The 25,981-nt window shown below is 50.9% G+C and overlaps 1 protein-coding gene and 1 pseudogene across 4 annotated transcripts; both read left to right on the top strand.

Moving 5' to 3' along the window:
- Positions 1 to 9,976: 9,976 nt before the first annotated feature.
- Positions 9,977 to 24,555, top strand: CXCL12 (C-X-C motif chemokine ligand 12). 4 transcript variants are annotated; one of them, XM_053584592.1, is made up of 4 exons: positions 9,977 to 10,142; positions 14,181 to 14,298; positions 16,422 to 16,508; positions 19,108 to 21,537. In XM_053584592.1, exons 1-4 carry the CDS (start codon positions 10,082 to 10,084, stop codon positions 19,199 to 19,201), a joined length of 360 nt encoding a protein of 119 aa, XP_053440567.1. In that variant the 5' UTR covers positions 9,977 to 10,081; the 3' UTR covers positions 19,202 to 21,537. The 4 variants fall into 4 exon arrangements, with proteins under 4 accessions (XP_053440567.1, XP_053440569.1, XP_053440568.1 ...); XM_053584594.1 differs by lacking the exon at positions 19,108 to 21,537 and adding an exon at positions 18,530 to 19,101 and having other exon boundaries at positions 9,978 to 10,142; XM_053584593.1 differs by lacking the exon at positions 19,108 to 21,537 and adding an exon at positions 16,794 to 18,011 and having other exon boundaries at positions 9,980 to 10,142.
- On the top strand, positions 10,447 to 11,273 carry LOC128581580 (uncharacterized; annotated as a pseudogene).
- Positions 24,556 to 25,981: the final 1,426 nt, after the last annotated feature.

The following is a 25,981-nucleotide window of genomic DNA, read 5'->3' as shown; positions in this document are numbered from 1 at the left end:
TTATTATTTTTTTTTTTCTTGGTTCCCTGTCATTCCCAAATCCATCCAGCTATTCTCAGCCTGGGCTACCTCCTGGCCCCAAATGTCTAATCTGTGGTAGAAACTGTCACACACCTGGGCTGACTGGGTGGGGAAGGAGAGAGGAAGGTCTCACTTCTCTGGCCTGGGAGGGAGATGCCTGCACTTGCCTGGCGTGGTGGGAGGCACAGGTGGAAGCCCACTCCCAGCCTGGCCCTGCCTTCAGCTTCTCTCTCTGAGCTCTTGGAATTGGAGGCTTTGCCCAGCGATGCAGATGGGCACAGGCACCCTCTGCCTCCTACCAAGTTGCTGCTCCTAGAAAATGAATTCCCAACAGCTCCTTTCTCCTTCTGCTCCTTTCTCCAGCATTTCCTCCTTTCCTGCCCCTTCCCCATACTGGCCCCTGGGTAAAGAGACCAATTGTCTTTGCTCCCCTCTTCCATGGGCTCCTGGGCCTGAAGAAAGGCCAGTTCTCACAGAAATCGTGATCGCCAAATTCCAAGGGTTGGAGCTTGCAGAAAACAAGCTCCCTTTCAAGGATTGGTTTAGAGGCCAAGCTGAAAACAGCAGGGATGTGGTGGGAGGAGGCTCAAGACCTGTTTTTCTTGACATTCAGGTGTGACTCTCTGTGCAGACACCTTCCTGAAACCCCCACTGTTAAGACTGGGGTGGCTTGAGAATCACATGGAGCCTGCGGGAGCCAGGCTGTGACTGTGGGTGTCAGGGGACTGTTTTCCTAATGTCTTGTGAAGGTCATGTCTACCAAAGGATACTTCACGAGTTCTTTCACCAGCCAAGAGCTGCTCTTTCCAAACCCTCTATGGCACTCCAGCCCTATCTCTGCACAAGCCTTGAGAGAACACAGAGTCCAGTGGGGCACACCCCTAAGAGCCCTGCCCCACCACCTGAGGGGGTCCGTGGGAGGCCTAAATGTACAAGAGGGCTGCTTCCCAAACCAACTAGAGCTGTAAATTGGATAGAGAAAATTATTATTAATAGTAACAATAGTTACGATAAATGCTGGCATTCACTGTACTTTTGCAGAACCGAAAAGTATCTGGTGCCACCACTAGGGAAGGACAGATGCTGCCCCAAACTCAAGGTCCTCTAACCCAAATACAAAGCCCATTGGCATATGCTAGCCTAAGCATCTGGTGTCCAGGCATTACCTTAGTCCTATGCATTTTGGGTCTGCAAGGGCAGGGCTGAGGGAGTCCCTCTTTAGGAGTCCTGAAAACCATGCCTGTGGCCTCCATGGACCAGTGGGAGCAGATGCAGTGCACACCCAGGTGGCAGCTCCCTGCCAGCCTGGGCTTGCAAGACCCTACAGTCCCCCTGGCAGGCCGTGGCATACACAGAAGGGACAGAGGCCTCACTCTGGTCTTTGCCATCAGTTGCTCTGCAGGCTTATTAAACTGCTCCTCTGGGCCCTCGGGAAGAGCCTGACTGTGTGTGATGCAAAAGGCCCCACCTCACAGCAGCAAGTGCACCCTGATGGAAGCAGGCTCGGGAGGGATCTGCTTTTCCGCACTCACAGCAACTAAAGGCCAAATACTTTTACAGCCAGACCAGACACACAAGGGCCACATCATGAGCCCTGGTCAGAGCACCAACTGCAATACTGGCTCAGGTCATGTTGGGAAGTGACTTCCTTCTCTGATCCCGGCTACTGCATCTGAAAAGTGGGGTAAGCATGCTTACCCTGCAATGCCCTTTGGAGGCAGAGGTGGACTGGTGATGTGGCCTGTGTCCAGGTGATTGTTCATATCTGTATAGCACTTGGCCACACTGAAGTTGTACAGGAGCTGGCACAAGGATGCCCAGGTAGCTTGGTGCTTAGCTCCTGGAGAAGAACTGCTTGTGCTCACAAGGGAAAGCTTTGATTCCCCTTCAGAATTCAAGAATTTTGCAGGGTCTAATTGACTCTATCAAATACATGAGTCAGCCACAAGGCTGAGACTTCTCCAAAAGGATGGGTCTCCAGGAGCTCTGGGATAAGATACAGCCAATGCATGCACCAACTGGGGGTGCTGCTGGCCCAAGTACAAAGTTGATAATGGGCTGAGTGTGCAGGGACCCTCACCCATCCGGCCAGGACAGGACAATGTGCTTTTCTTGGCACACTCTGGGCAGAGGTGTCTTAGCCCTCTTGAGTTATGAGCACTCAGGGGTTGTGCTTCCTGCTCAAAACCTCACCTCCAGCAAAGACGTAGACAGAATTATACCCACACTGCCCTGCTGAAGAAGCTGCAGAAGTAAATATTGCCTCAGGTCAGCGCCTCTCCTGGAATCCCAGAACTCTGTTGAAAGCTGCTGGGGCTGGGGCAATAGATCACTAACCACCCGCCTCTGTTTACAGCCAAGTAATGTCTTTTATGACCGACCCTCTCTAGCCTGAATATTTGCTTTATTGCCCCTGTAGGGAGATTTTTCCATTTGGTAAAAATCATCAGATGGTTTCAGTCATGTTAACAACCGCTCATTAAATGCAGAGAAGTAAACAGAGAAAGAAAGGTTTGTTTCTTTGCTATTTCTTTTTCCTTTCTTTTGTAGTTTATGGAGGAAACTCCTGGGATGGGCACAGGGGGTGCAGGATGCCCAGATGCTGGTCCCTTTAGCTCCTGTCCTGTGGTCACACCCCAGGGATCCTCTCTGCCTCTCAACCAAAAGAACGTTTGGATCTGTTTTAAGGCTAAGGCTTGCTGCATCAAAGCCAGGTCTTGAGCCCTTGATACTTGGTCCTTTTCTCTGAGGTCCAAGAAGCAGGAAGCATGTCTTTCTCTTTCTGGTGAAAAAGATCTCTCAGGACTACAGCCAGAAGAAGACTGATCTGTAATGGCTCAAAGTGGAAAGCCAGATGGATGGGTGGACAGAGGGATGGTGGATAGGTGGGTAGATGAATACATGGATGGGTGGATGAATGAATATGTGGAAGACTGAGTGGACAGATGGATAGAGAGATGGATGGGTTAGATGGATGGATGGATGGTGGATGAACAAGTAGATGAAAGATTAGGTAGACAGTTGGATGGGTGGATGGTAGTGGATAGATGGAGAGTGGGATGGAGGGTAGATGGTTCAGTGAATAGGTAGATGGGTGGATGGAAAGATGGATGGATGGATAAAGGGATGGGTGGATACCTCAGAAGTGCTAGGTGATCTACCCTCCTGAGTCCATCTCTCACTTACATTCCTTGGGCTAGGCTACCAGTGGGGCCTGCCTTTGCACTCAACCTTGAAAGCCTCTCTCAGCAGTCTCTGAGTGCTGTTTAGCCCAATGCATCTGTGCAATAAGACTCCAGACACCCAGTTGCAGGGAGGTAAACAGAAAGAAGTACAAGTCCCTTCTCTGAACAATGAGGGCTAGTGGGGCTGGAATACTGGCTTCTGTGTCTGGGAGGGGGACCGGCTGTGCAGGTAGCAGGCCCAGCCCCTCCTCCAAAACCCACAGCAGCTCTCAGGCTCTCCTCAACTGCAGAATCCTGGCCAGGACACTGCTCATGTCTGCTGCCTAACACAGGGGGAAGGGGTGTCAGTAGCCGGCTTCCTACATATCTTTTGGGACCAGAGGATGAGGAAGCCTGGCCATGCCAGGGAGAAGAGACCCTGCCTCAGGCATGCCAGGACTACTTCCAGAAGGGCAGGGCTGCAGCAGCAGGGGCTGTGTTAAACTGCTCATAACAGAGAGGGGAGCACCCAGTAGTCACTCCCTCATTGCTTTAATACACCATTTTCTAGCACCTCTGTCTCAATAAAACTCAAGAATTGCCCTCGATGAAAAATGATAATCCCAGAACATGTCTTCCCAAACTCAACCCACACTTCCGCAAGGCCCAGGGGGAAGCTCACAAAGCTAGCGGGGACTACGGTGGTGTGGTGTGGCAAGTGTAGGCTCAACAAACGGAAATCCAGTTAAAGCTGAATTACAGATGAACAACAAATAATTCCTTTCAGTAAGCATGGCCCATGTAATATTTAAGACATACTGATACTTAAAAAAAAAAAAAACGCACTTATTTGAAATTCACATTCAGGCGGTGCCTGTGGCTCAGTGAGTAGGGCGCCGGCCCCATATGCCGAGGGTGGTGAGTTCAAACCCAGCCCTGGCCAAACTGCAACAACAACAAAAAAAAATAGCCGGGCGTTGTGGCGGGCGCCTGTAGTCCCAGCTGCTCGGGAGGCAAGAGAATCGCGTAAGCCCAAGAGTTAGAGGTTGCTGTGAGCCGTGTGACGCCAGGGCACTCTACCCGAGGGCGGTACAGTGAGACTTTGTCTCTACAAAAATAAAACTGAAATTCACATTCAATTGGGCATCTGTGTCCTGCATGGCAAACCCACTCTTGCCACTCTCCCATCCTTCCCCAGAAGCAGACCTACTTTAGATTTAAATCTCAGGCCAGGTCTGCTAAATAACCACTGTATGCCTCTGTCCTCAAGTTCAGGGAATGGGGAAGCTCCTCATAGGGCAGGTGTGAGACAAAAGTAGCACAAGATGCCAAAGCCAAGTGACTCACACCCCAGGGCTCACACCACCTGTCATTCAGGGGTGTTGATAGGTCCGGCTGTCATTTGCTCTCATTTCGGGACTGCTACTCTGAAGCCCAGCTCATGACCCCGCTCAGAGGCGGGGCTAATAGAAGAGTGGGTGGGGCCAGGAGGGAAGGCAGAAGGAACCCACCCAGGCCAGGGCCACAGGGGCCAGAGCAAGCAGTCTGTGCTCAGACTGGTGTGGAGGTTAGGGGCGCAAATTTGATCTTTTGAGGCTGGTGGATCCGATTTGCCCCAGAATATTAAGTCTGCTAGTCTGATACTCCAGAGGGAGTATCCCAGAAAATACCAACTGTGATGTTGTAAAATACATATTTGGGTGGCATCCCAGCTTCCTGGATACAACTCCTAAAATCCTTGGTTTGGCTGACTGGAGGCTGGAAGCCCTCGGTAGTTTCTGGAAGGAAGCTGGTCACCTGAAAGACAAAAGCAGGATTAGAGGGTAGAACTTTCACTTCCCCAACGCCCAGCCTCCAGGGCAGGAGAGGGCCTGAAGGTTAAGTTGATCACCAATAACCAGTGATTTCATCAATTGTGCCTATGTAATGAAACTGCCATAAAAACCCAGAAATACAAGGTTCAGAGAGATTCTTGGTAGTGGAGATTGCTGGAGGAGGGCACCCCCAAAGAGGCCAGGACAGTTCTGGGCCTTCCTCTCCGACACCTGTTCTGTGCGTCTTTTCCTCTGCGTCCTTGGTAATGTCCTTCATAATAAGCTAGTAAAGTAAGTGTTCCCCTCCATTCTGTGACATTTTCTAGAAAATCAGAGGAACTCAACAAAGGGCGTAAGAACCCCAAGATACAGTAAACAGCCCAAGGCTTGTGACAGGCATCTGAAGTGGGGGGAGAAGAGTCTAAGGGGGCTGAGCCCTCATGTGTGGGGTCTAATACTGCCTCCAAGTCTACACTACTATCTATAGTGTCAGAATTGATCTGAATTAGAGGGCCCCAGTTGGTGTCTGCCGCAGAAGGACTACTTGCTTTGCTTGTGGGGACTCCCCTCACATACCTGAGGTCACAACTTTGTGTTGTGAGAGTACAGGGTAAACTGAATTTGTTACCCTTATATTCTCTTTAAGGAAGTCGCAACTTTTCTTTTCTTTTTTTTTTTTTTTTTGTGTTTTTTTTTTTTTTTTTGGCCAGGGCTGGGTTTGAACCCGCCACCTCCGGCATATGGGATCGGCGCCCTACTCCTTGAGCCACAGGCGCCGCCCTACCCTTATATTCTCAGATCTCTTCTTCCTTAAGAGTGTTCAGCAAAGGAGAGTCTTTGATCACAGCCATGCTAGACTGAAGGCCTAGCTTGCTGGAAGTGTGTGTTTCCTGAAGCTGAGTCGTGCCTGAATGTATGCCCCAAAGCTAGTGAGGACCAGCTCACCTCCCTGGGCTCATTCCCTCCAGGACAGCCTGAGCCTCTTTGAATGCAGCTCCAGAGGCCACAATAGGGTCCAGGCAAAAAAAAAAAAAACAAGGCCAGCTGGGAAAACACTGAGTCCTGGCCCTGGGTACCAGACTACAAGGGTCTCCCTGGATGACTGCCATGGAAGCAACTCACATCCTCAAGCACACCCCCAGCACCTTGCTGAGGTTCCAAAACCCAGAGACACTGGTTTCAGAGAATCAAACCTTTGGCCCTGGCTGCCTCTACCATGGTGGCCAAAGCATTCAACCCTGAGCCTTGGCTTGGGTTCCTTGTTTTCAAAGCTAAGGTGATAGGGCTTATTCTGTGAGCTTGGACTTTGTAAGTACCAAATGTGATAAATTCACAGAAGGCAAACTGAAGTCCTTTGTAAACAGAACTGTTAAATAGCTTCCCAAGGGCTTCTCTGGGTCAAGCAGTGGCACACTTACTACACCCACAGCAACCATGACAGCTGGGCACAGCAGTGGTACAAAGTTCATAGGATTTGCCTTCCTCAAGAGTAGGACACCTGCTCCTGAACCCCAGGGTGAGGTGTCAAAGGTGGGTGGATGGGAAAGGCACAGTACATGCAGGCCTGGAGCGGGAGCACTCCTGATGGGGTGGGAGGATCCAGGGCAGGCAGTGGTCCCACAGGACCCCTTGCCCTTCCTGGGACCTGAGAACTCCTGGACTTGCATCCCTTTGCCTGGTAGGTGAGTGAGGAAGACAACAAATCGTTTCTTTTCAAAGGGAAGTTAGGATGGAAAGATGTCAAATAATACAAAAAAAAAATTCTTATAGATCAGAGTTTTAAACTTCATATCTCCGGTATAACTGTCAGACTTTTTGCCATGTCCCCAACCACCTATTGACTATTACATGTTATGTTAGTTTCAATTGACTTTTTAAATCTCGAATCACATATTCAATAAAATAAAATCTATCCTAAGTGATACCTAAAATGCTGGCTTTCATGTGCTATCTATATGTTTTCTTATTACTTTTAAAAGTAAATATATAAATCTAATTTAAAAAATGCTTTCAGAAGACTAAGTTCACCTTGACAGTTACAAACTGTACAGCACTGATTTAGGGCATAACTTCAAACTTGTGCTGAGGTCCCTCCCACAAGCCCAGCTACTGAACCCTGGACGAGGGGACAGCCTAGGCCAGGCAGAGGGGAGTAGGCAGACACCTGCGCCAGGGGTGTAGTTTTAACTCAGCAGCCGGACCCCTTCATGCCACCTTGAACTCTGTGGAACAAAGTGTCCTTGAAAAGCAGCAATTCCCCAAATCCCTGCATTCCTGTGCAGACTGAGAGACAGCCTGCAGAACTCGCTGAGAAGAGGGCATTTCTTGGGGCCTTGATAAGGAATAGGAGCCTCTTGAGCAGAAATGAAAACTTAAGTGGGGGGACAGAGGGGCCCTCTGGTTGAGTGAGGTAGAGACCAAGTTGAAAACGGATGGTCTGATGACCCCATCTACCTGCAGTTTGTGCCAAGGTCCCAGGGAGCACGGGGTTTTAAATTTAAATCTTTTGCCAGTTTTAAAATTGAGGACATTTTACCTAATGTATAGAACCTTGGCCACACTATTTAAAACTCCGACTTCCTGCTTCCATCTCTCCTGTCCATTTCCCTTAACACTTAATGATTTTCTAGAATAGATATGATGTGCTTAATTACTTATGTTCAATGCTATTTGCTTTTTCCCATGGCAACTACAGGAGGGTGGGAACTTTGTCTCCTTTTCCGTGTCTAGCACATAGTAGGTGCTCAATAATTATTTTAAGGAATGAATGGGAGAAGTGGATCCCATAGTAATGTCTGTCCTGGCGGCCGCAGGACTCCTGTGAGAGGGGCGAGGGCCAGACCTGAGGCCCGGGTTCGCCTTCGCCTCAGCTCACACGGGTCAAGCCCTCTCGGACTGTGGGGGTAGAACCGAAACTGTGCCCATCGGATTCTTTGGCAAAAAGCAGTCAGAGGCTCTGGAGTTCGCTTTAGCCAAACACCACGGCTTGGGCTAGGCTCCCGGCTCAAGGCTCAGGGAGCGCCCTGACTCCCAGGTGTGGGATTTACCCCTCCCCCGAACCCCACCCTTCCACCGCCCGGCGTTGCCCCACTTTTCTCAGCTGCTGGATAATGGGACCCGCCTGAGTTGGTGCTGGCCAGCGGCTCCCGGGGCGGCGGATGGGGAGGCGCGGCCAGCAGAGGGCGCCCGAGCCCAGCCGCTGTGGTCGGTCAGTCCGGCCTCCCCGGCTCGCCTGCTGGGAGATTACTGGGCTGCCGGGACGTCTGAGGATTTCATTCTACACTGGATCGTTAATAGTTCAAGGGCAGAGACCAAATCCCGATTCTAAACCCAATATCCAGGAGTGGGCTCGACCCGGGGTGAATGATTGAGTGTATGTAGACTTCGGACTGTGGGGGTATAACCTCAGTGCATCTCACTGAGGGGCCAAAGAGATTTGGGGGGGAAAAAAATGCAAAGAAGACATCCATACCCACCGCCCGAGTCCCATAGCCCCCCCAGAGTTCTTCACACAGCCCCAGTGGCCCCAGATGGAGCTGCTGAACCGAGACCCCTCTGAACCACTCCCTCCCAGGTGGCTGGCCAGGACTCCAGGACTCCCCAGGGACAAGGATTTGTCCCCCTTATCTTCTCCTCGTCTGGACACAGGGACAGAACCCGCTTCACTGAATGGCTAGGCAAGAAAGGGCAGGGAGAGGTGCCCAGAGCCATTTGTGGTCGCAAAGCTGGGCCCAAGGGGGGCTTTCCTCACTGCACCTCTGGGCCGCGGGCCTGCTCCCTACCCCACTGTGGGGAGCCCCTCTTGTCTAGGGGTGTCCAGGGTGCGTTCTGGAGGGCTGCGCCCCACAGAGGGACAGCTCCGTGGGTGTAGTAGTTCTCTGGACCCGAATGGCCAGCTCTGGGAGCATCTTCGCGGGGGACGCTGGAAGGTAGCTTCTCTCAAAGGTCTGGGCTTTCATTTGGGAAAGGCAGGAAATGCGAAGTTTAACAAATTATTTCCAGCTTCAGATTATTGAGTACTAAGTGTTATAAATGATATTGAGGCCTTCTGAGGGAGTGTTGGGGGTGTCTCATTTAATCCCCCCAGTTCCACTGGGGCGTAGCCACTCTGAGTAGCCCATTTCACAATATAGGGCTAAATTCATGTCTATTGAGAGCTGCGGGGGTGATCTGGGGGCGATCTGCTTTGCTCCCCTGCAGCGGCACAACACCCTATTTTATTTATTTATTTGTTTATTTATTTTGCAGTTTTTGGCCGGGGCTGGGTTTGAACCCGCCACCTCCAGCATATGGGGGCAGTGCCCTACTCCTTTGAGCCACAGGCGCCTCCCACAACACCCTATTTTAGAGCACAGTTTCACAGGTGAAGAAAGGGGTGCTCGGCTAGTCATGGAACTGGAGTCTCTCTGAAAGTAGAGACCCATTTCAGATTTCATTCCCTCAGCTGAGCTTCCCGGGCGCTACGCGGTGAGCCTGGGCGGGAGGCCAGCTTCATCGCCTGCGCACAGAAAACAGGACCAGGGCACTCTTTGGCTACCTTAAGATGCCGCAGACCAGTAAACTCTTACCCCCTGGGCCCAATTTGTTCTTCTCTGGTTCTCATTCGGTTCCCACCAAGGACAGGCCAAGTCCCTGAAGTTTCCCACCCGTCCCCTACTTTCCAACTAGGGACCTCAATCTCTCCATCTGCGTAATGGGAACAATAACCGGCTCTTCAGCCAAACCGCAGGGTGGAACTGGGCACTTCAATGCAGGCCGCCCCGCGGAGCTGGGCTGGGTGAGGATTGAGCAGGTCAAAAGCCGAGGGCACGGTGACCCCTTAGAGCGCTGTGGCCGCGGAGGTGGGGCGAAAGGGACGCGACAGGAGGGGCGGCCGCGTGGAGGGGACGCGCGTCAGAGACCCCGGCCACCAAGGGGATTCGGCTCCAGGCCCGCCCCTTGCCTCGCGCCCCGCCCTCCGGCTCATTCTCTAAAGGGCCTGGCGCGCGCCTCCCGCCGCCGCACTTTCACTCTCTGTCCGCTGCAGTGTAGTCTCCGCGTCCTGCCGGTGTCCGCCTGTCCACCCTCCAGTCAGTCCGCGCAATGGACTCCAAGGTTGTCGCCATGCTGGCCCTCGTGCTGGCCGCGCTCTGCCTTAGCGACGGTGAGTACTCCCGGCGAAGGAGACCCGGGCAGGGCTCCAGGCTCCGGACTTCGGGCTACGTTCTGGGCAGCTGTTCTCTGCTTGCACCCGCGCGGCTCGGCGCGAAGCCTCTTTGCACCGCCTGGCCCGGCGGAGGTTAAGGCAGACCTCTTCGTAGGGCGCTCTCCCACGCGTTGCGCCGAGGCTTTGCGCCCTGCAAGGAGCGGCCGCCCGACCGCCAGCGGGCTGCAGAGGGAAGTCAGGCGGGATAACTGGGCAGGAGCGCACCGAGGGCGCGTTCGGAGCCGGCGAGGGAGGGCGCGGGGCTGAGGGAAGCCGTGTAGTGAGCCGCGGGCTCCAGACCCCTGCCAGTCCATCTTCCAGCTCGCGCCTTCTCGCGACAGGCTCAGTTTTCAGCGTGAATGGGCTCTGAGGTCCTACTGCACGCACTGCTAGGGATGCGATCAGACTGTGCGTGTGGGACAGAGCGCTTTGTAAAGCGAGTCTCACACCACCATGTGCTTGTCGTGGCCGTGAGGTCTGGTGCAGCTGTGCTGAGTCCCCTCCACGCGAAGCCGGTCCTCTCTCTGCACCCTCGCGGGGCTCCGAGCCAGGCGCAGGCAGGCTGCACCGCGCAGCTGTTGGGTTTGCGCCACCTGCCAAGCTATGCTTCTGCACGGTTCGGCGGTTCTCAGCGACGCAGACCTAGGCGCGCGTCCAGCGACAGTCTCCCTGCCTCTTACTGGGTTCACAGGAGAGAGCCCCAGGGGCGGTCCGCATCGTGCACTCCTCCTCCCCAGCCCCCAAACACACCTGCAGACTGGCGCCCTTGTCGCCAGCCGGCTGAGCGCTCTGCCTCGGTTTGAGAGCTGCAGCAAAGTTCAATCGCCAAGGTGTTGGGCCACTGGGAACGGTGGTGTCGCGTTTCACTGGGAGAAACTTTTTTTTTCTTTCTTAATGCTGAAAAGAAACTCGCTGCAGGGTCACAGGACACCGCTGCTGCAAACCAAATAAACTGTTGCCTCTGAACACAAAACAAAACCATGTAAGTCAGGCCTGCGCTTCCTTGGCTCTGAAGTTTCCTGCAAAGGTTTGCTGCAGCCTGGGGAGGAAGGAGGTCTGTGCTGGGCCAGCGCGCCCCAACGCGGTAGGCCAGGTTCGGGCAGACCCTGTGTCCTCGCTGGCTGCGGATTGGACTTTGGTGTGGCTGGACCCGCCGCAGGTTCCTGGCAGAGAGAGTGGACTGGTCCCAGTCGCAGCTGACTGCCAGGGAAGCGTTCTTTAAAAGCACAGCTGATCAGAGCTGCAGAGGGCCCAGGTTAGAGCCAATTTAGAATTTTTCTTGTTGCTGTCCGAGTACCTGTGACTGTCTCCACCCTCAACTCCCAGGCCATGGGGCTCTCTGGAGGTTAATAAGTGAATGGTCTGGTGAAGGTGGAGGTGTCATAGTGCACCTCTCTGGGAAATGGTCCCCTTCCCCGCTCCCCAGTGCTTCTGTGGATGGGACTGATGGGACTGTGAGACTGGAATGCAGGGACCCAGGACCTGTGCAGCTGTGGGGGAAGCACAGAGAAAGCCGGGTGCATCACAGACTCCTCCTGACCCTGGGACCGGTTGGGTTGCTGGTGCCTCAGAGTTCCCTCGTAGCAGCCAAGTAGCCATGTTGGAGTCCTGGACTCCAGGCCGAGCTGGTTCTCCTCAGATGCAGCAACAGAATGCATTTTTTTTTTTTTTTTACTTTTACCTCTGAGTGCCTGTGTGCCCTTTGACCCTGTACTTAGTCCCCAGCTGCACTTCTAATGTGAGGAGAGCTCTGTGGTTGCCCCTGCCCTTCCCCCATAGGCTGACCTCAGTCCTGCATCTGGGCCCCTAGGTGCCCTGGGGTTCCTGGGTTAAATCCAGGATGGGCCCTATTCCCAGGCCTGCTTGAAGGGGCTGGTGGGGCTCCCCTCTTTGCCTTGCTCCTGGACGGCTCTTTGGAAACTGCTCTGGGTGCCAAGTTCCCCACATCCCAAATCCTGGAGCTGGTTAGAACTCTTGCCCATACATAGAATCACATCCAAAACAGTTGGGAAAGTAAGTAATACTGACTAAAGGCTGGGACAAAGGACACAAGGACACAGTTCTCTTGGTAAGAATACCTGGGGGGGCTCTGTCACTTTAAAAACCTGTTGGAATTCCCTGCTTGACAGGCTGTGGTTGGGTCCTGAGAGTAGGAATAAGAATTGCCTTTGAAGGAAATGGATAATCCCAAGGGGGCAGGGGAACAGAGAGAGAAAGCCCGGTGTTCTGAGCTCTGAATAGGCTCTGATTTCTGGCCTGATGGCCACAGCTTAGTTAGTGGGGCCAGAACAGCTTCTCAGGGATGCTGGGGAGTGGCAGCCCCCACCAGCCCAGCAGGTGCTGGGGCACTTGCACAGGGGCTGCACACATTCAGGCTCCCTGCCCTGCCCCTGCAGGGCTGGGACTTGCGTCTCACCACCCACTGGGTTCCATCTCCTCCTCACTCCCTATCCCCAACCCCCTCAGCGCAGAAGGACCCAAGAGAAATCCAGGAGACCTGGAGGTGCCACATTCAGAGAGGAGACTTTGGCTCTCAGTTACCCAGGCTGCCTGGCCCCCTAGCCCTCAGGGTCGCTTTCCCAGGTGATCTGGTTACAGTGAAATACTGGCATCCCCTGCAGAGACCCAGTGTACTTGCTGGAAGTTCGCCCCAGACGTGGCTTTCTGGAGTTAGATTAGGTATAAATGTGAAGGCTTCTCCCTGTCTCTCCAGCACCAGGAGTCACTGGGCATCTTGACCTGGCTTTTCCTTCTGGTTTGCAGGGAGTTGCCCTGGTCGGTGGTGTGGGGGGAGGGTTGGGTGGTCTGCTTTGCCTCTGACTCAAGAGTCTAAATAACACTGCCATTCCCAGCCCACAGCATCCCTCAACTGAATGTAGCCTGTAGAAAATAATAAAATAAGCCACTCACTCACAAGATTTCCTCCAGTTTCCCAACTCTCTTTCCCAAAGGTGCAGACCTTCAGAATCACCCAGGTTTCTCAGAACTCTGAAAACTCTGTTTTTTTTTTTTGTTTTTTTTTTTTTAAAAAAAAAAAAAAACAACTCTGGACTAAAATATTCCCAGGCATACATTTAATCCCTGATGAAAGGATCCACAAATTCCAATAATTTGGGGTATTATCTGGAGCTTGGCTAAAATCTGCAGGGAAAGCAAAAAAACAAAAAACCCTGCACAAATTCCAGCCCCTGGGGTTTGCAATTCTAGACTTAAAGGGTGAGTGGTGGGGTCTGCAGAAGTCCCTTGCTAATTTACACTAATGAGCATCAATTATGGCATTTTGTAAATTGGTGAATTTGCAAAGATCTTAATAGAATTCTGAAGGCTGCGAAGGCTGTGGCATCCCTGAAAGGTGATGAAAGCCACATTTGACTTCAGCCCTACTAATCTCCAAGCTGTGGGGAAAATGCTAGGGAGAAGGTGGGCCCTTGGCTTGCCCTCTGGGGACTCCAGGTAGAAAAGTCTGGATTCTTTTGTGGTTTCCAGGGCTTAAGGTGAATGTGAGAAGGAAGGATACTGGGGTCGGGGGGAGGGCTGCATTCCTGAGAGCTGCCAGAGGAGGGAAAACCTATAGGCTCCTTCTTCCTGCACCCCCTTCCCAGAGTAGAGAAGTTTCCCAGTTGTCTCTGGAGAAGTTTATTTTGTAAAGAAAACTGGGAATTCTAGTACCTGGGGCTGAAACTGTTATCTCCTATTATTACTACTTTTATCTTGTGACACCTGAGCGGGTAGGTTCCTTCTAATTTAATCCCTCCTCCTTCCTAGGGTCTATCTGTCCCTATGCCCCTTTGTCCCTTTGCCCAGCCAGAACTCAACTGTGCTCTGCAGGAGGAGATGGCCTTTGACAGAATGAGCCTGTAACTCACCCTCCAGTGCCGTCTTAGATCCTTAACCTACTGTCCCTGCACTGTCTTATTCATTGGCCACAGATCCAGACACACATTTCCCAAAGCCAAGCAAGGTGACAAATTGCTTTATTCTCCCTACCTCTTCTAGGGAAACCCATCAGCCTGAGCTACAGATGTCCATGCCGATTCTTCGAAAGCCATGTTGCCAGAGCCAACGTCAAGCATCTCAAAATCCTCAACACTCCGAACTGTGCCCTTCAGATTGTGTAAGTCTTGAAGGTCCTCCTCCAGGGACATTGTATCTAATAGATATAGAAACATCTAATGTGTAGTCTTATTAGTGGTATTGACATGACATTTGCCAAGTACCCACTCTTGAGCTTGGCATAGTAAGTGGCAGCCACTGTTGCCCTGGGCATGCTGCTGAGCTCATGGTGGTTCTTCTCTCTTCTTTCCTTTCTTGGTCTCATGATTTTTGAAAAGGTCAGACTGGAAAATCCCCCCTACATGCAATTCATGGGGAAGACCTGGAATTTTCTCTCTGGATCCCTTTTCATAAAGGGAGCACAGCTTAGCTGGGTGCCTCCGGACTGGAGAAGCCACAGGCTTCCCCCAGTTTCAGCTGAAGGCCAGTAAAATAGCCAGCCCTTTACTAGTATCTTCCCTGCCAGTTCCAGGTGCTCTAAGTTAATCCTTTCTCATGGAGCATAAACTCGCAAGACCCAAATCCAGTGTAAGTCATTTTAGCCATTTGATGAAACCTGAACATTTTCAAATCATTTCCTTGCATCTTCTCAAGAACAACACATGAGTTTTTTATTTTTCTTAGTGTCCATGGCTAACATTTGATCTCATTCACGTGGGAAAAAAACACAAATCACACATCCACGATGTGCAAAAATCTCACATGGGCTGCAGGAGGTCAGGAGAGGTGTAGGAAGAAAGCCATGTGCTTGCAAGTCCATTGCTGAGGCCTTCTTGTGCCCAAGAGGTCATGTGTATAGACACGTGGAGGTGAGGGCTTAGAGTCTCCCAGGGAGGATCCACTTTTTCAAAAATCTTAGTGCTAAAAATGGAGTGGGCACACAGCAGTTGGAATGAAAGCTACAACTTCCCAAAGTCTTTAATACCCAGTACCAGCTGTTACAGGTTTGCTTTGCCTTTTCTTTCTTCTTTTCTAGCCTTTGCTGCCTCAAATGTTATTTGTCATTTGCAGTATGTATTAGGGCCTGGGAAGATGAATGTCTTTTCACTAGTTTACCTGCAATAAAATACTGTTAACTCCCATAAGGAGTGTTGTAATGGTACTGAATTTAGCCAGCATGGACTTCCTCTATGGCACTGATTATGCTGGTTCACTTGCCTGAGAGTGCACCTTGAAGTTGAAGATGCCAAATACAATTCTCAGGTCTGGGCAAACACTAATAAATGGTGGTGCCCAGATTTGCACCCCAGTGTGCCTTGCTTTGAGTTACACCCACCCTCTGCACACCTTCACTTAGAAGCAGGTTGCTTGAACACTGCTCTGAGTCCTCCTGAACCACTGTGCTGGGCCTTAATTGTTCTCATAGACCCTTAAGTGGCTAGCCAGGGGTTTTCTCTGGGTTGCTAGAGATTATTACCTGGCACCCAGGTCTTTATGGAAAGGGATCCAGAGAGAAAATTCCAGGTCTTCCCCACGAATTGCAGGTAGGGAGGATTTTCCAGTCTGACCTTTTCGAAAATCATGAGACCAAGAACCATTCAGTGAACTTGTGAAATCTCTCTGGAAACCATTTTCTGGCAAAACACTGACACTGCCCTTCCCTTCCCTGGGCTATCCCCTCCCCATCCTGATTATTGTAGGACCTCTTGACAGGTCTTCTGCTCCAGGCTTCCCGCTGTATCTGTCCTTAAGTTTATGTTTATGTCTGTCCTTGAATCTATTTCATGTACTCTCAAATTCATCCGTCACAATGAAGATCTGCTCTTTTACGCTCCCTTCTCCCCACCTGGCCACAGGGTTCTCAAGCACCCTGCTCCCTCCTCTTCCTCCAAGTCTTCTGTGCACTCTGACCCCTTTGGTATGTTTGTTCCTGTTTCTCCCTTCCCTTCTTCACTTTCCATTCTCCTGCTTACCCTTAAAACGTGACTCAAATGCTCCCTTATGTGAATTTTCCCTGGACTCCCCTCTGAATACCCTGGTCACCTTTCTATATGTCTGCAATGGAGTGTGCACACTGCCAGCGAGGTGCCTTCCCCAGCACACCTTGAACGGCTCTTGAACCTGAGCCTGCCACATGGAGCATCCAGCGAGGGTCCTGAGTGGGTGTTGAGTGAGCACGTTCCACATGGCAGCAGCGCCTTCCTCCTGTTCCGCTGTGCACTCCCCCCTCTTCTGTTTTGGCAGGGCGAGGCTGAAGAACAACAACAGACAAGTGTGCATTGACCCCAAATTAAAGTGGATTCAGGAATACCTGGAGAAAGCTTTAAACAAGTAAGCACAACCACCAAAAAGGACTTTCCGCTAGATGCGCTTGAGGAAAGCTAAGCCTTATGAGAGATGAAAGGGCAAAGGGGTGTGGGGGCTGAAACAGGAGGCCGGGGCGTGTGTGGGGGGGGTGCATTGATCTGGGATTGGGCCTGAGGTCTGCCAGCATATAGACACTGCGTTTATAGTGTGTAGTACGGTACTGCAGCTGTGTTCACCCACGTCCCACGCACTTGCACATTGGAGCTTTTATAACTGGGGTTTTTCTAAGAAATTGTATTATCCCAACAGCATTTCTCACCCGTCAGTTCCCTCACGATCATCACCATCATCATCATCCTCATTATCATTGTTTTTAAATCAATGATTACTTCGAGATCTGTATTTGGTTTGTTTGGGAGCTTCTCCTCTTATCCCCATGGGGAGTCTGGGCACAGTCAGGCAGGGGCTTAGCAGGGAACTGGGAAAACTGTCCTTCCTCCAGAGGCTGAGGCTCCTGCCGGAGGACACCCCTCTGAGGGTGCAGCCTGTGCAGCTCTCGTATACTGGCCAGGGCTAGGCAGTGGCCACTGGCCTCTGCCTTCACCTCCTCATTCGAGGTCAGTGATTGGCTCAGTGGGCTCCATGTAGAAGCCCCTGTCACTGGGGACTGTGCTCAGAGTCCCTCTCCCAGCCATGCCCACCTTCTTCCTGCTTCCGAGAGCATGCTTCTTCTGGCTTCTGCTTCTCATTTCTGTAGCCTGACCAATGCTGCATCAGCGGGGGGGAGGGTGATCACTGGGGCTGCGGTCCCACATCCCTCTCCTCCCTTCACCTGCCCTAACTCGGGCCCTCTGTGAGATCCGTCTTGAGCCTCCTCCACCATGGAGCCGGCCTCCTCCTGGGAACGTGAGATCATGCCCCAGCTTTCCCACAAAAGACATGTCTTTGCAGAATCAAATGAAATTTTAAATCTGAGGACTTGCTTTGAGAAATTTGGTTTCTGTAATTGCCTCTGAAGCTGATGTAGGCCATGGAGGCTCCGCAGACTCTGAGGTTTCTGAAATCAGAAGTGAGCAAAAAATGAATAAGCCAGCATCTTGCCACTCACCCTTCCTGAAGCCACAGCAGGGTTTCAGGTTCCAATCAGAATTGGGGCAAGATGAAATTTCCATGCATAAATGTGATCCACAGATGGTCCTGGTGGTATTTGTAACGTTTTGCAAGGCATTTTTTTATATATATATTTTTGTGCACATTTTTTTATGTTTCTTTAGAAGACGAATGTATTTCAGAATATATTTATAGTCAAACAATTCATATATCTGAAGTGGAGCCATATAAATGTCAGTAGTTTACATTTCTCTATTATCTTAAACTGCTGGCAATTTGTAAAGAAATATATATGATATATAAATGTGATTGCAGCTTTTCAATGTTAGCCACAGTGTATTTTTTTCACCTGTACTCAAATTGTATCAAATGTGACATTATCTGCACTAGCAATAAAAAGCTAATTGTTCCATGGTATAAACCTCCTACTGTATGTGGGAATTTATTTACCTGAAATAAACTTCACTAGTTGTTAGAGATGGATCTCATACACAGTTCTGAAGTTTATAAAAATAAACCTGCCTGCTGGTCAGGTGCCCCAGGTCCTATGCGTGACAGTGTATGGGCTTTTCTTAAGAGCAGACTAGATCTGCAGCTCAAGTTTTTGCATCTTTTTTGGTACCCCAGTGGAAGTAGCAGCATTAGTTTTCTGAAGAATAATATTCGACTCACTAATTCCTCTTCCCCTCCCTCCTCCTCCTCAGTTCTCCTAACATCCCTTGAGACTTAGCCCCAGTAATATCAAGCTTTCCCATTTTCCCATGTAAAAATCCCATGACTCCAGGCCATGGTTAATAACAAGCTTACCCAGGAACAGGTGGCCTCACCCCATAAATCATTAAATACCATTCAGCTTGAATCATTTTAATTGTGACAGTCACGAGCCAGTTGCTCTAATAAAATTCTGCTAACCAGCTCTCTCCCTCGCTCTCCAGAACAATCCCAGTCATTCCCAGGGGTGTTCACAGGCATCCAGAAGGAGAAGGTGGGATGAGGTGACTTCCTCCTCCTCTCCTGGATGGCCATCGGAACCTGGGGCCTCCAGCCACCAAAGCACCATTCAATTGGAAATGCAGAGATTCCTTCAAGAAGGCAGAGAGGTCAGCTCTGTGTTGAGAAGGAAGGAAGCTTGATGAAAGCCGGGCAGTGTGGGGAGGACAGAAAACCTAGGCGGCCTGGCCCTGGGTGTTCTCCCACGGCCTCCAAGATGCAGATTCCTCATGGTAACTAGTGGACCCCAGGGCCAGGCAAATTGGCCACAACTGTACCCAGTTCACAGGCCTCAGAGCAGCCTTTTGAACTCTCTTTCAACTGGGAGGTGGGGTGGGGGCAGGATGTCTAATGTATTTTAATGAGTTATTGACACAAACAACTGCCTTGACCAGGTGCCTCCAGGCCCCAGACCAGAGGGAGAGTTAAACTGACCCAAAGGGCCAGCATTAAATCTTGTGCAGACTGAGACAAACTCTTGTTTATTTCAACAATATTAATGGTTTTACTAATTTTATCTAAGGGGGCGCAGAGAAGAAAAAGTGGGGAAAAGAGAAAAGATAGGAAAAAAGAAGCGACAGAAGAAGAGAAAGGCTGCCCAGAAAAGGAAATACTAGTTATCTGCCACCTCGAGATGGACTGCAGTGCGCTGTGCCCTCCACGCTTTGTAATTTGCTCAACCCTCCTCCAGGGCTGACCCCCCTGCAGACTGGGCAGGTGCTCAGACTTCCTGGGGTGGGGGAACAGCGCTTTGATGACCCAATGGCCACAACGGCTCCTGTATTTGTGTGCTTTTTACAAGTCCCTTCTTGGTCTGCTAAGTTATAAAGAAAGTAGTCATGCAGAGCCTGGGGAGGACACCCAGAGCCTGCGTACTCAGGACTCTGTCTAGAACAGCCTGAGGGCTCCAGTATCGCCCTGGCTGGTGAGCCCCCAGCCTGCCAGCCCTCTTTCTCTTACAAGGCCCTTGCTCAATCATGAGCTCACACAGATCTGCACACTTGCAGTCTGTGTTGCCCTGGAGACCAGGCTATGCCACCTATCCAGAGTGCCTAGCAGCCTGCTAACACAGCAGAGGTGACCTCACCAGGAAGGGACCTGGTAGCATCCACCCTCTGCAGCCTTCTCAGGGTAAGGGATAACTGGCTTGCCCTTAGGGCCCAGCCCTTGCTTTCCCTAAGTACCTGTTACCTGGCCCTAAGCCCACCACTCTGCCGCCTGGGACGTGACATCCTCAGCTCTTTACCTCCAAGCAGCTTTACCTCCAAGCAAGGTGGGTTTCTGTAGACTGCATGGGGTAAGCAGAAGGGAATGCTGCATTCCCAGAGAGCAGATGTGGAAATGCTTCTCAGGGAGCCTCCTCTTCCAGCAATCCACTGTAGAGTCTTTAATGGGGTCCCCCACATGGAGGACAGATGTGTTTTGGAACCATGCAAAGGGCCCAAAGTCCTGGGGACTCTTAGCCTGTCCCCTTCTCCTTTTAGCATGGTTTGTGATCAGGCTGCAGGGCACAGCTGCTTCAATCCTCACCCATGGAAAGTAACTTATCTGCCTAAACTGAACATGGTTTAAGTTATAGAAAATTTTCTCCACCCCTTCACCCTCCCCTGCAGATCAATGTGTGAGATTTTTGCAGAGTCTCTCTAATTCAGACCAGGAGGATGAGGATCCTTTTAGAGAGCAAAGCCCTGATTTCAGTCATGCTTTGAAAAAGGATGCCGGGAATTTGTCAGCCCTCCTCCCACCTTACATAGACACATGCCTGGCCTGCACCCCAGACCCCTGGTCGTCATTTCCATAAATGGATGAAGAAAGGTGCAGTAGTCAGAGAATGGAGCAAATGGGTTTCAAGAGTAGAAAGCCCCCAAGGTCCCTGTGAGTCAGGCTCACCTGGATCACCAAGTTCTGTGTCCCCTTGTGTGTTAAGGAGCTCCCTGTGTTGGAACCCACTGCTGTCCCTTTTCTTTGGACAACTCTCCCAGCCCAGTCCCTGTCATCAGCACCGGGGACAGAGTGCCGGCCTGAGCTCTGGGTACCCAGGGCTGCCCTAGATTCCCTGCCTGCCCCTCCTCTCAGAGCACCTGGGTGATGACTGTCAGTTCTGGTCTGTGGGACTCTCACAAAGGCACCCCAAGGTAATCAGACCTGGGTCCCCTGCTCCCCTACCTTCTTCAGATTACACAGCAACAGGGTCGTTGCCGAGGGAGGAAAGGCTGGCTGGAGGGCTGGTGGGTCCATCCCCCAGCAGTGTAGAGAGACAGGGGCAGACCTAACACTGCCCTGAGGTGCCAGACTGCTTGTTGCCGGGACACCACCTGATCCGTGATGGAGCCCTCCACCACCTGATCCCTTGATGGGTTGAAACTGGCAAGTGCTCACCCGAGTCGGCGTCAGGTGAGAGGCGTGCAGTGGTCACTGCGCGCCGCCCAGCACATGTTCCTCCGGGAGGCCCTGGCCGCCCATGCACCCACCCAGGTGCCACCTTTGGCCACCCCACCAGGGCCAGTGGGAGTAGAATGGCACCTGGCTCAGAGGTCCCAAGGGCGGGGATGAGGGTAACAGAAGCTGTGGGAAGTGCCTCTTGTCAGGGAGGTTGAGGCCGGGCACTCAGAGTGGCATGAGCCGCAAGCATCACCCTGGACACGGGTGCAGGTGAGGCACTATGCCCTGCCCTTGACTGGCGCCTGTGATGTGGTGTGCCCTGCCCTGTGACCCTGTGCAGTGCCTCCATACTGTCGTGTGTCTGCCACACCAGTGCTCGCTGCGTCTGTCTGTCCTCTCTGCTTCCTGCATTCCATTTGTCCTTCCGCTTGAGCCCTGGCTGTGTCTCTCACTCCCCCTCCTGCTCTCCTAGGTGGTGATCTGGAGCTAAGGGCCGGGCCCCACCGAGCGGCTCCACATCTGTCCCCTTCGTGGTGGGACCCGCCTTAATGGTGTCTCCCTCTGTTCTTGTCAACAGGAGGTTCAAGATGTGAGAGGTGGGTCAGACGCCTGAGGAAGCCTTACACTAGGAGCCCGGGTCTGAACGCAGTGTTAGGAAGGGCCCGTGGGCACCCCTGCCCAGCAGGGTCCAGGGCGTTGCCCGGGGCTTGGTTTTGCACACTTTGCCTTACTTTCACCATTTGATTATGTAGCAAAATACATGGTGTTTATTCTTCATTTAGTTTAATTATCCAATGTCACCGGTGACACATAGGAACTTAGACTAAGGCCATTATTTTTCGTACTTTATTATGTCTTTCCCGGGGAGCTGCTCCTCTGACCAGGGGTTCCTGAACTTTGCATCTCTCTGAGCTGTGCCATCTGGGAGCCATTATCATGCCCTGGGGTGAAGGCACCAGGACCCGCCAGCTAGGATAAAGCACAGTGACAGCTGCCCTCTGCAGTGTGTACGGTGGAGGGAAGGTCCTAGAGGGCCCACGGGAGGCTCCCCCCTTATCCAGATGGGAGCCAGCGCTGCCTCTGCAGTGAGCATGGCAGGGCTTCCCTTAACTGAGCAGGAGGGCAAGGCCAGGGCAGAGTGAGACCCAGCCCTCGTCCCAAGCTCTCTTCCACCCCATCACGTTCTCCTCACCATTCTCTTTGTCATCCATCTCCATGTGTATCCAAGACTGTCTCCATGATCCCCCAAAAGGACTCTCTCAAGACTAGAGCTTTAATGTAAACCAGCACCAAGAAGGAAATCAAAATGCCTGGTGTTACCTGAAAACACTGTGCACGTCTGTGTCTTGCTCGGAATATTGTCCATTGTCCAATGCTGTGTTTTTGTCCAAAGCCAGCGTCCTCACCCAGGAACCACGTCTTGGTGCAGGCACCGTTCCTTGAATGCAAAGGCTGAGTGGGAGGCTCTTTGACTGGGTTCCTGACCAGTCCTTTGGGGTGAGCTGCCTTGGTTCCCTCACTGATCACAAAACCATGGTGGATTGATCCAACAGCTCCCAAGGGAATGTGGTCTGGGCAGTATGGATCTTAGAGGACTGAGACCTCTGTAAATTCTAACAGCTGGCCCTCTGTAAATTCTAACCTCATCTTTTCACCATTTGGCAATGTTGTCATCTCTAACCTTACACCACAGACCCTCTCTGCTGCCACACGTCACTTTGTGCTTCCAGTACGTCCAGCAGGGCATACACTCTGAGAAAATGATGAGATATTTGCAGTCAGTGAAAATTCCCCACTTTGGTGTATTTCCCTTTGACAGACAGAGGGCAGGCTGTAGAGTTGCATTAAACCTCTTAAAACTTTTCACTTTCTAAAAAGATGAGCACTTGAGGTTTTTCATTTTGTTTTGTTTTTTATTCCCTCTCACTAATCCTCTTCCCTTTTGGTTAAAGACCACAGTAAAGTTTTTAAAATTAAGTGAGTGGGGGGAAAAAAAGAAGGGTAAAGCAAAGAAACTCTTCAGTTGACAAGTTATTGTATTCAACATGTGGAAAGTAAAAGATTATAAAATAATATTGAATAGTAGGTGTTATTAGATTTAATGATCTGCAGGGTGATTAGTAGCTGCTATATATTCCTTTACATTGGTTCTTCATGGAAGAAAATAAAATCTATCAGACCAAAAGTTTCCACTAATTTAAAGAAAAATCTCTAAGTCCTCGAACCTGCTATGCTTTAAGTTATAAGGATGCAGAATTAGTTTCAAAACCCTCTTTTGAAAGTAACCTGTCATTACAGTGCTCCTAAATTATACATGAAATATTGAATTTTCACTGGAACAGTCATTTTCCAGGTAATTCAAGATATTTAAAAATCTCTTACGAAAAATTTGGAAACACCTGCTCCCAATCTTTGAACAAAGACCATTAATTCTCTGGCTTGAAGGAAACAAATATGACCCTAAATCTTGACTTAATCAATTAAATAAAGAATCAATTGTTTCTCCTTCATAGAAGAGAAAATAGACTGGAAACACTAAAGAAAATTATTTGTATCACAGTCAGCTCCTACCTGGGGACTGCCCAGCTAAAGCAATATGCATTTAAGTATAATTGTCTGTTTGAAAAGGAAAAAAATCTCTCCTATCCTAATCCCCTTTGGCTTTCAAACTACAAGCGTCAGTGAGCCACCAAGGAGGCATCACCCAGCTCCGGCTCCTGGCCCTGGTGCTGTGGCCCCTGACATTCCTCTATGCTCCCTGTGACCTCCAGGGAGGTCCTCCCCCACCAGCCTTTGCATCAGGACCTGGGAAGAGGGTGCTGGGGGCTCTTGGATGGGCTGTGTGTGGGAATCTGCATCTGTGCTCTGTGTATGTGCTATTGTTTGTCCCACTCTGGCCAGACACTGAGACACCAGCTAGGAGGCTCAGGAGAGGCAGGCTGCTCATCCACCTGTGCACTGGAGATTGCTGCCTGAGAACAAAGTTCAACTTTGAGCAGAGGGTCTGAACAGCAAAAAGTTGCTGCCTCCCCAGGGTGGAGTCCAGAGACTTTCTGAGCCTTTCTGTGGGATCCCATCTGGCCCTCCATGATGGGGTTCTCTGGCTGGAGTTATCACTGTGGGCTCCCTAACTGGGAGCTGAGCACTTCTCCAGGGAGGTGCACCTTTTCCCAGCTGGCTGAGAACGTGGGGGCCCTGTTAGCCTCACACAACTTCCCTGGCCCATTCTGAGGGAGCCCATCCCTGGGAAATGCTCCCTACAAACTCGCATATCCCCTCATCAGACCTCCAACATTGCCAAGTTGACAAAACCATGTAGAAAACTTATTTTACAACCTTGCTGGACTCTCAGTCTCTGAGCAGTGATGGGTTCAGTGTTAAATGTGATAAATACTGTATTTTGTATTGTCTGAATTGCATTTCCCAGATAATGTGAAAACGGTCCAGGAGAAGGCAGCTTCCTTAATGCAGTGTGCTTTTTTTTTTAATAAGACAACTCTTTGAGAAACAATTTATACTTTGAAATCATATCAATGAAAAATGTATATGCACTTATAATTTTCCTAATAAAGATCTGTATTCAAATGCAGTCACCAACAGTTTGAAATTAGTGCTATCACTTGGGATGTCCTAGACATTGACACTTCTCCCTCAAACCCAACACTGAGGGGCTGTGTAACAATCCTAGCAGTGGTGAGTAGAGAGCAGGCCATGGTAATCATACTAATTGCAGATGAGAATTCTGGGGCATCATTATCTCTCATAGACAACTGATCCTTAGTAGTAGAAAGGTGCTCATATTTCTCTGAATGTCCTAGTTTTTGCCTTCATAAAAGGCAAGCTAGTCCTCTGTGCCACAGGGATGGTGCTGTACAAGGGCCCCAGGGATTTCCCTTGACAGCTGTGGGGAAGGAAGAAGCCCCCCACTCCATGCTGCACATCTCAGTCTTGGTAGAATGCAAGAACACTGTCCCCAAAGGCACAAGGACCCCTATTCTGTGCACTTTCTGTCCTGTATGGGGCCTGGCTGGAGCCCAAGGCTGAGTCCTTCATCTGGTGCTAGCCAACACTGTTCTGTCCACTGGGAACGGGAGAGTGAGCCTGACAGACAGGGCCCTCGTCCTCACAGACCTCCGTCCTTAACACCTCTTAGCACCTTAGCTCTCATCTGCAATCGGCCACGTTGGAAGAAGAGACCAGCACAAATCATTCTGAATGTCTGGATCAAGATTATTCTGCCCTCCCTTTTCCCCATTGGCCCAGATGTGACCATGTCACCCTGTGGGTAATCTTCCTTTTACGTACAGGATGGTTCAATCTGGTGCTTAAGTCACAGAAGAAGGGGCAGGGGTTAGTAGAGCCAGAGACAGGAAAAGTGAGATTAGTGGGCTGGGGCTTGAATCGGGGCTCCGGGATTTGAGATGCATCACTGGTCTCTCTGAGCCCCCATCTGCCCAGCTGTAACACTGAAGCTCAGCATCACCAGGAGTCAAGGGGATCAGACTGGGAGAGTATGGAAGCAGCCAGCTTTGTGGGGACAGAGGAAGGTTAGCCATTTTGCTCCGTCTCTTCACCTCCTGTACCCTGGAATCCACAGAGCTGGAATAAGACTCATATGTCTCTACCGAGCCCCTCAAGAAAGTGAAGACACCAACCAGAGCTAGAAATGACCTAGAATTTTAGACCAACCCTCTCAGCTGAAGGATGGGGAGACACCACTTGGTGGGGGAACACTTGCAGGCTCGCCCAGTGCCTGTACAGGACTATTTCCAGCACTGGGAGTTAACAACCAGATGACTCTTCAAGATGACCTAGTATCAAAAAAAAAAAAAAAAAAAACAAGGGCAGCACCTGTGGCTCAAAGGAGTAGGGCGCCAGCCCCCTATGCCTGAGGTGGCAGATTCAAACCCAGGCCTGGCCAAAAAAAAAAAAAAGTCTGTGTCTTGCCAGTTCCCACCCTGCCCTCATCTAGTCAGCTAACAGTTTGGATGCTGGGCACTGCAGTAGGCGATGCA

Source organism: Nycticebus coucang, chromosome 3, assembly GCF_027406575.1.
Source record: "Nycticebus coucang isolate mNycCou1 chromosome 3, mNycCou1.pri, whole genome shotgun sequence".
NCBI lineage: Eukaryota > Metazoa > Chordata > Mammalia > Primates > Lorisidae > Nycticebus > Nycticebus coucang.
The sequence above is the reverse complement of the archived record's forward strand: the minus strand, read 5'-3'. Positions and strand labels throughout refer to the sequence as shown.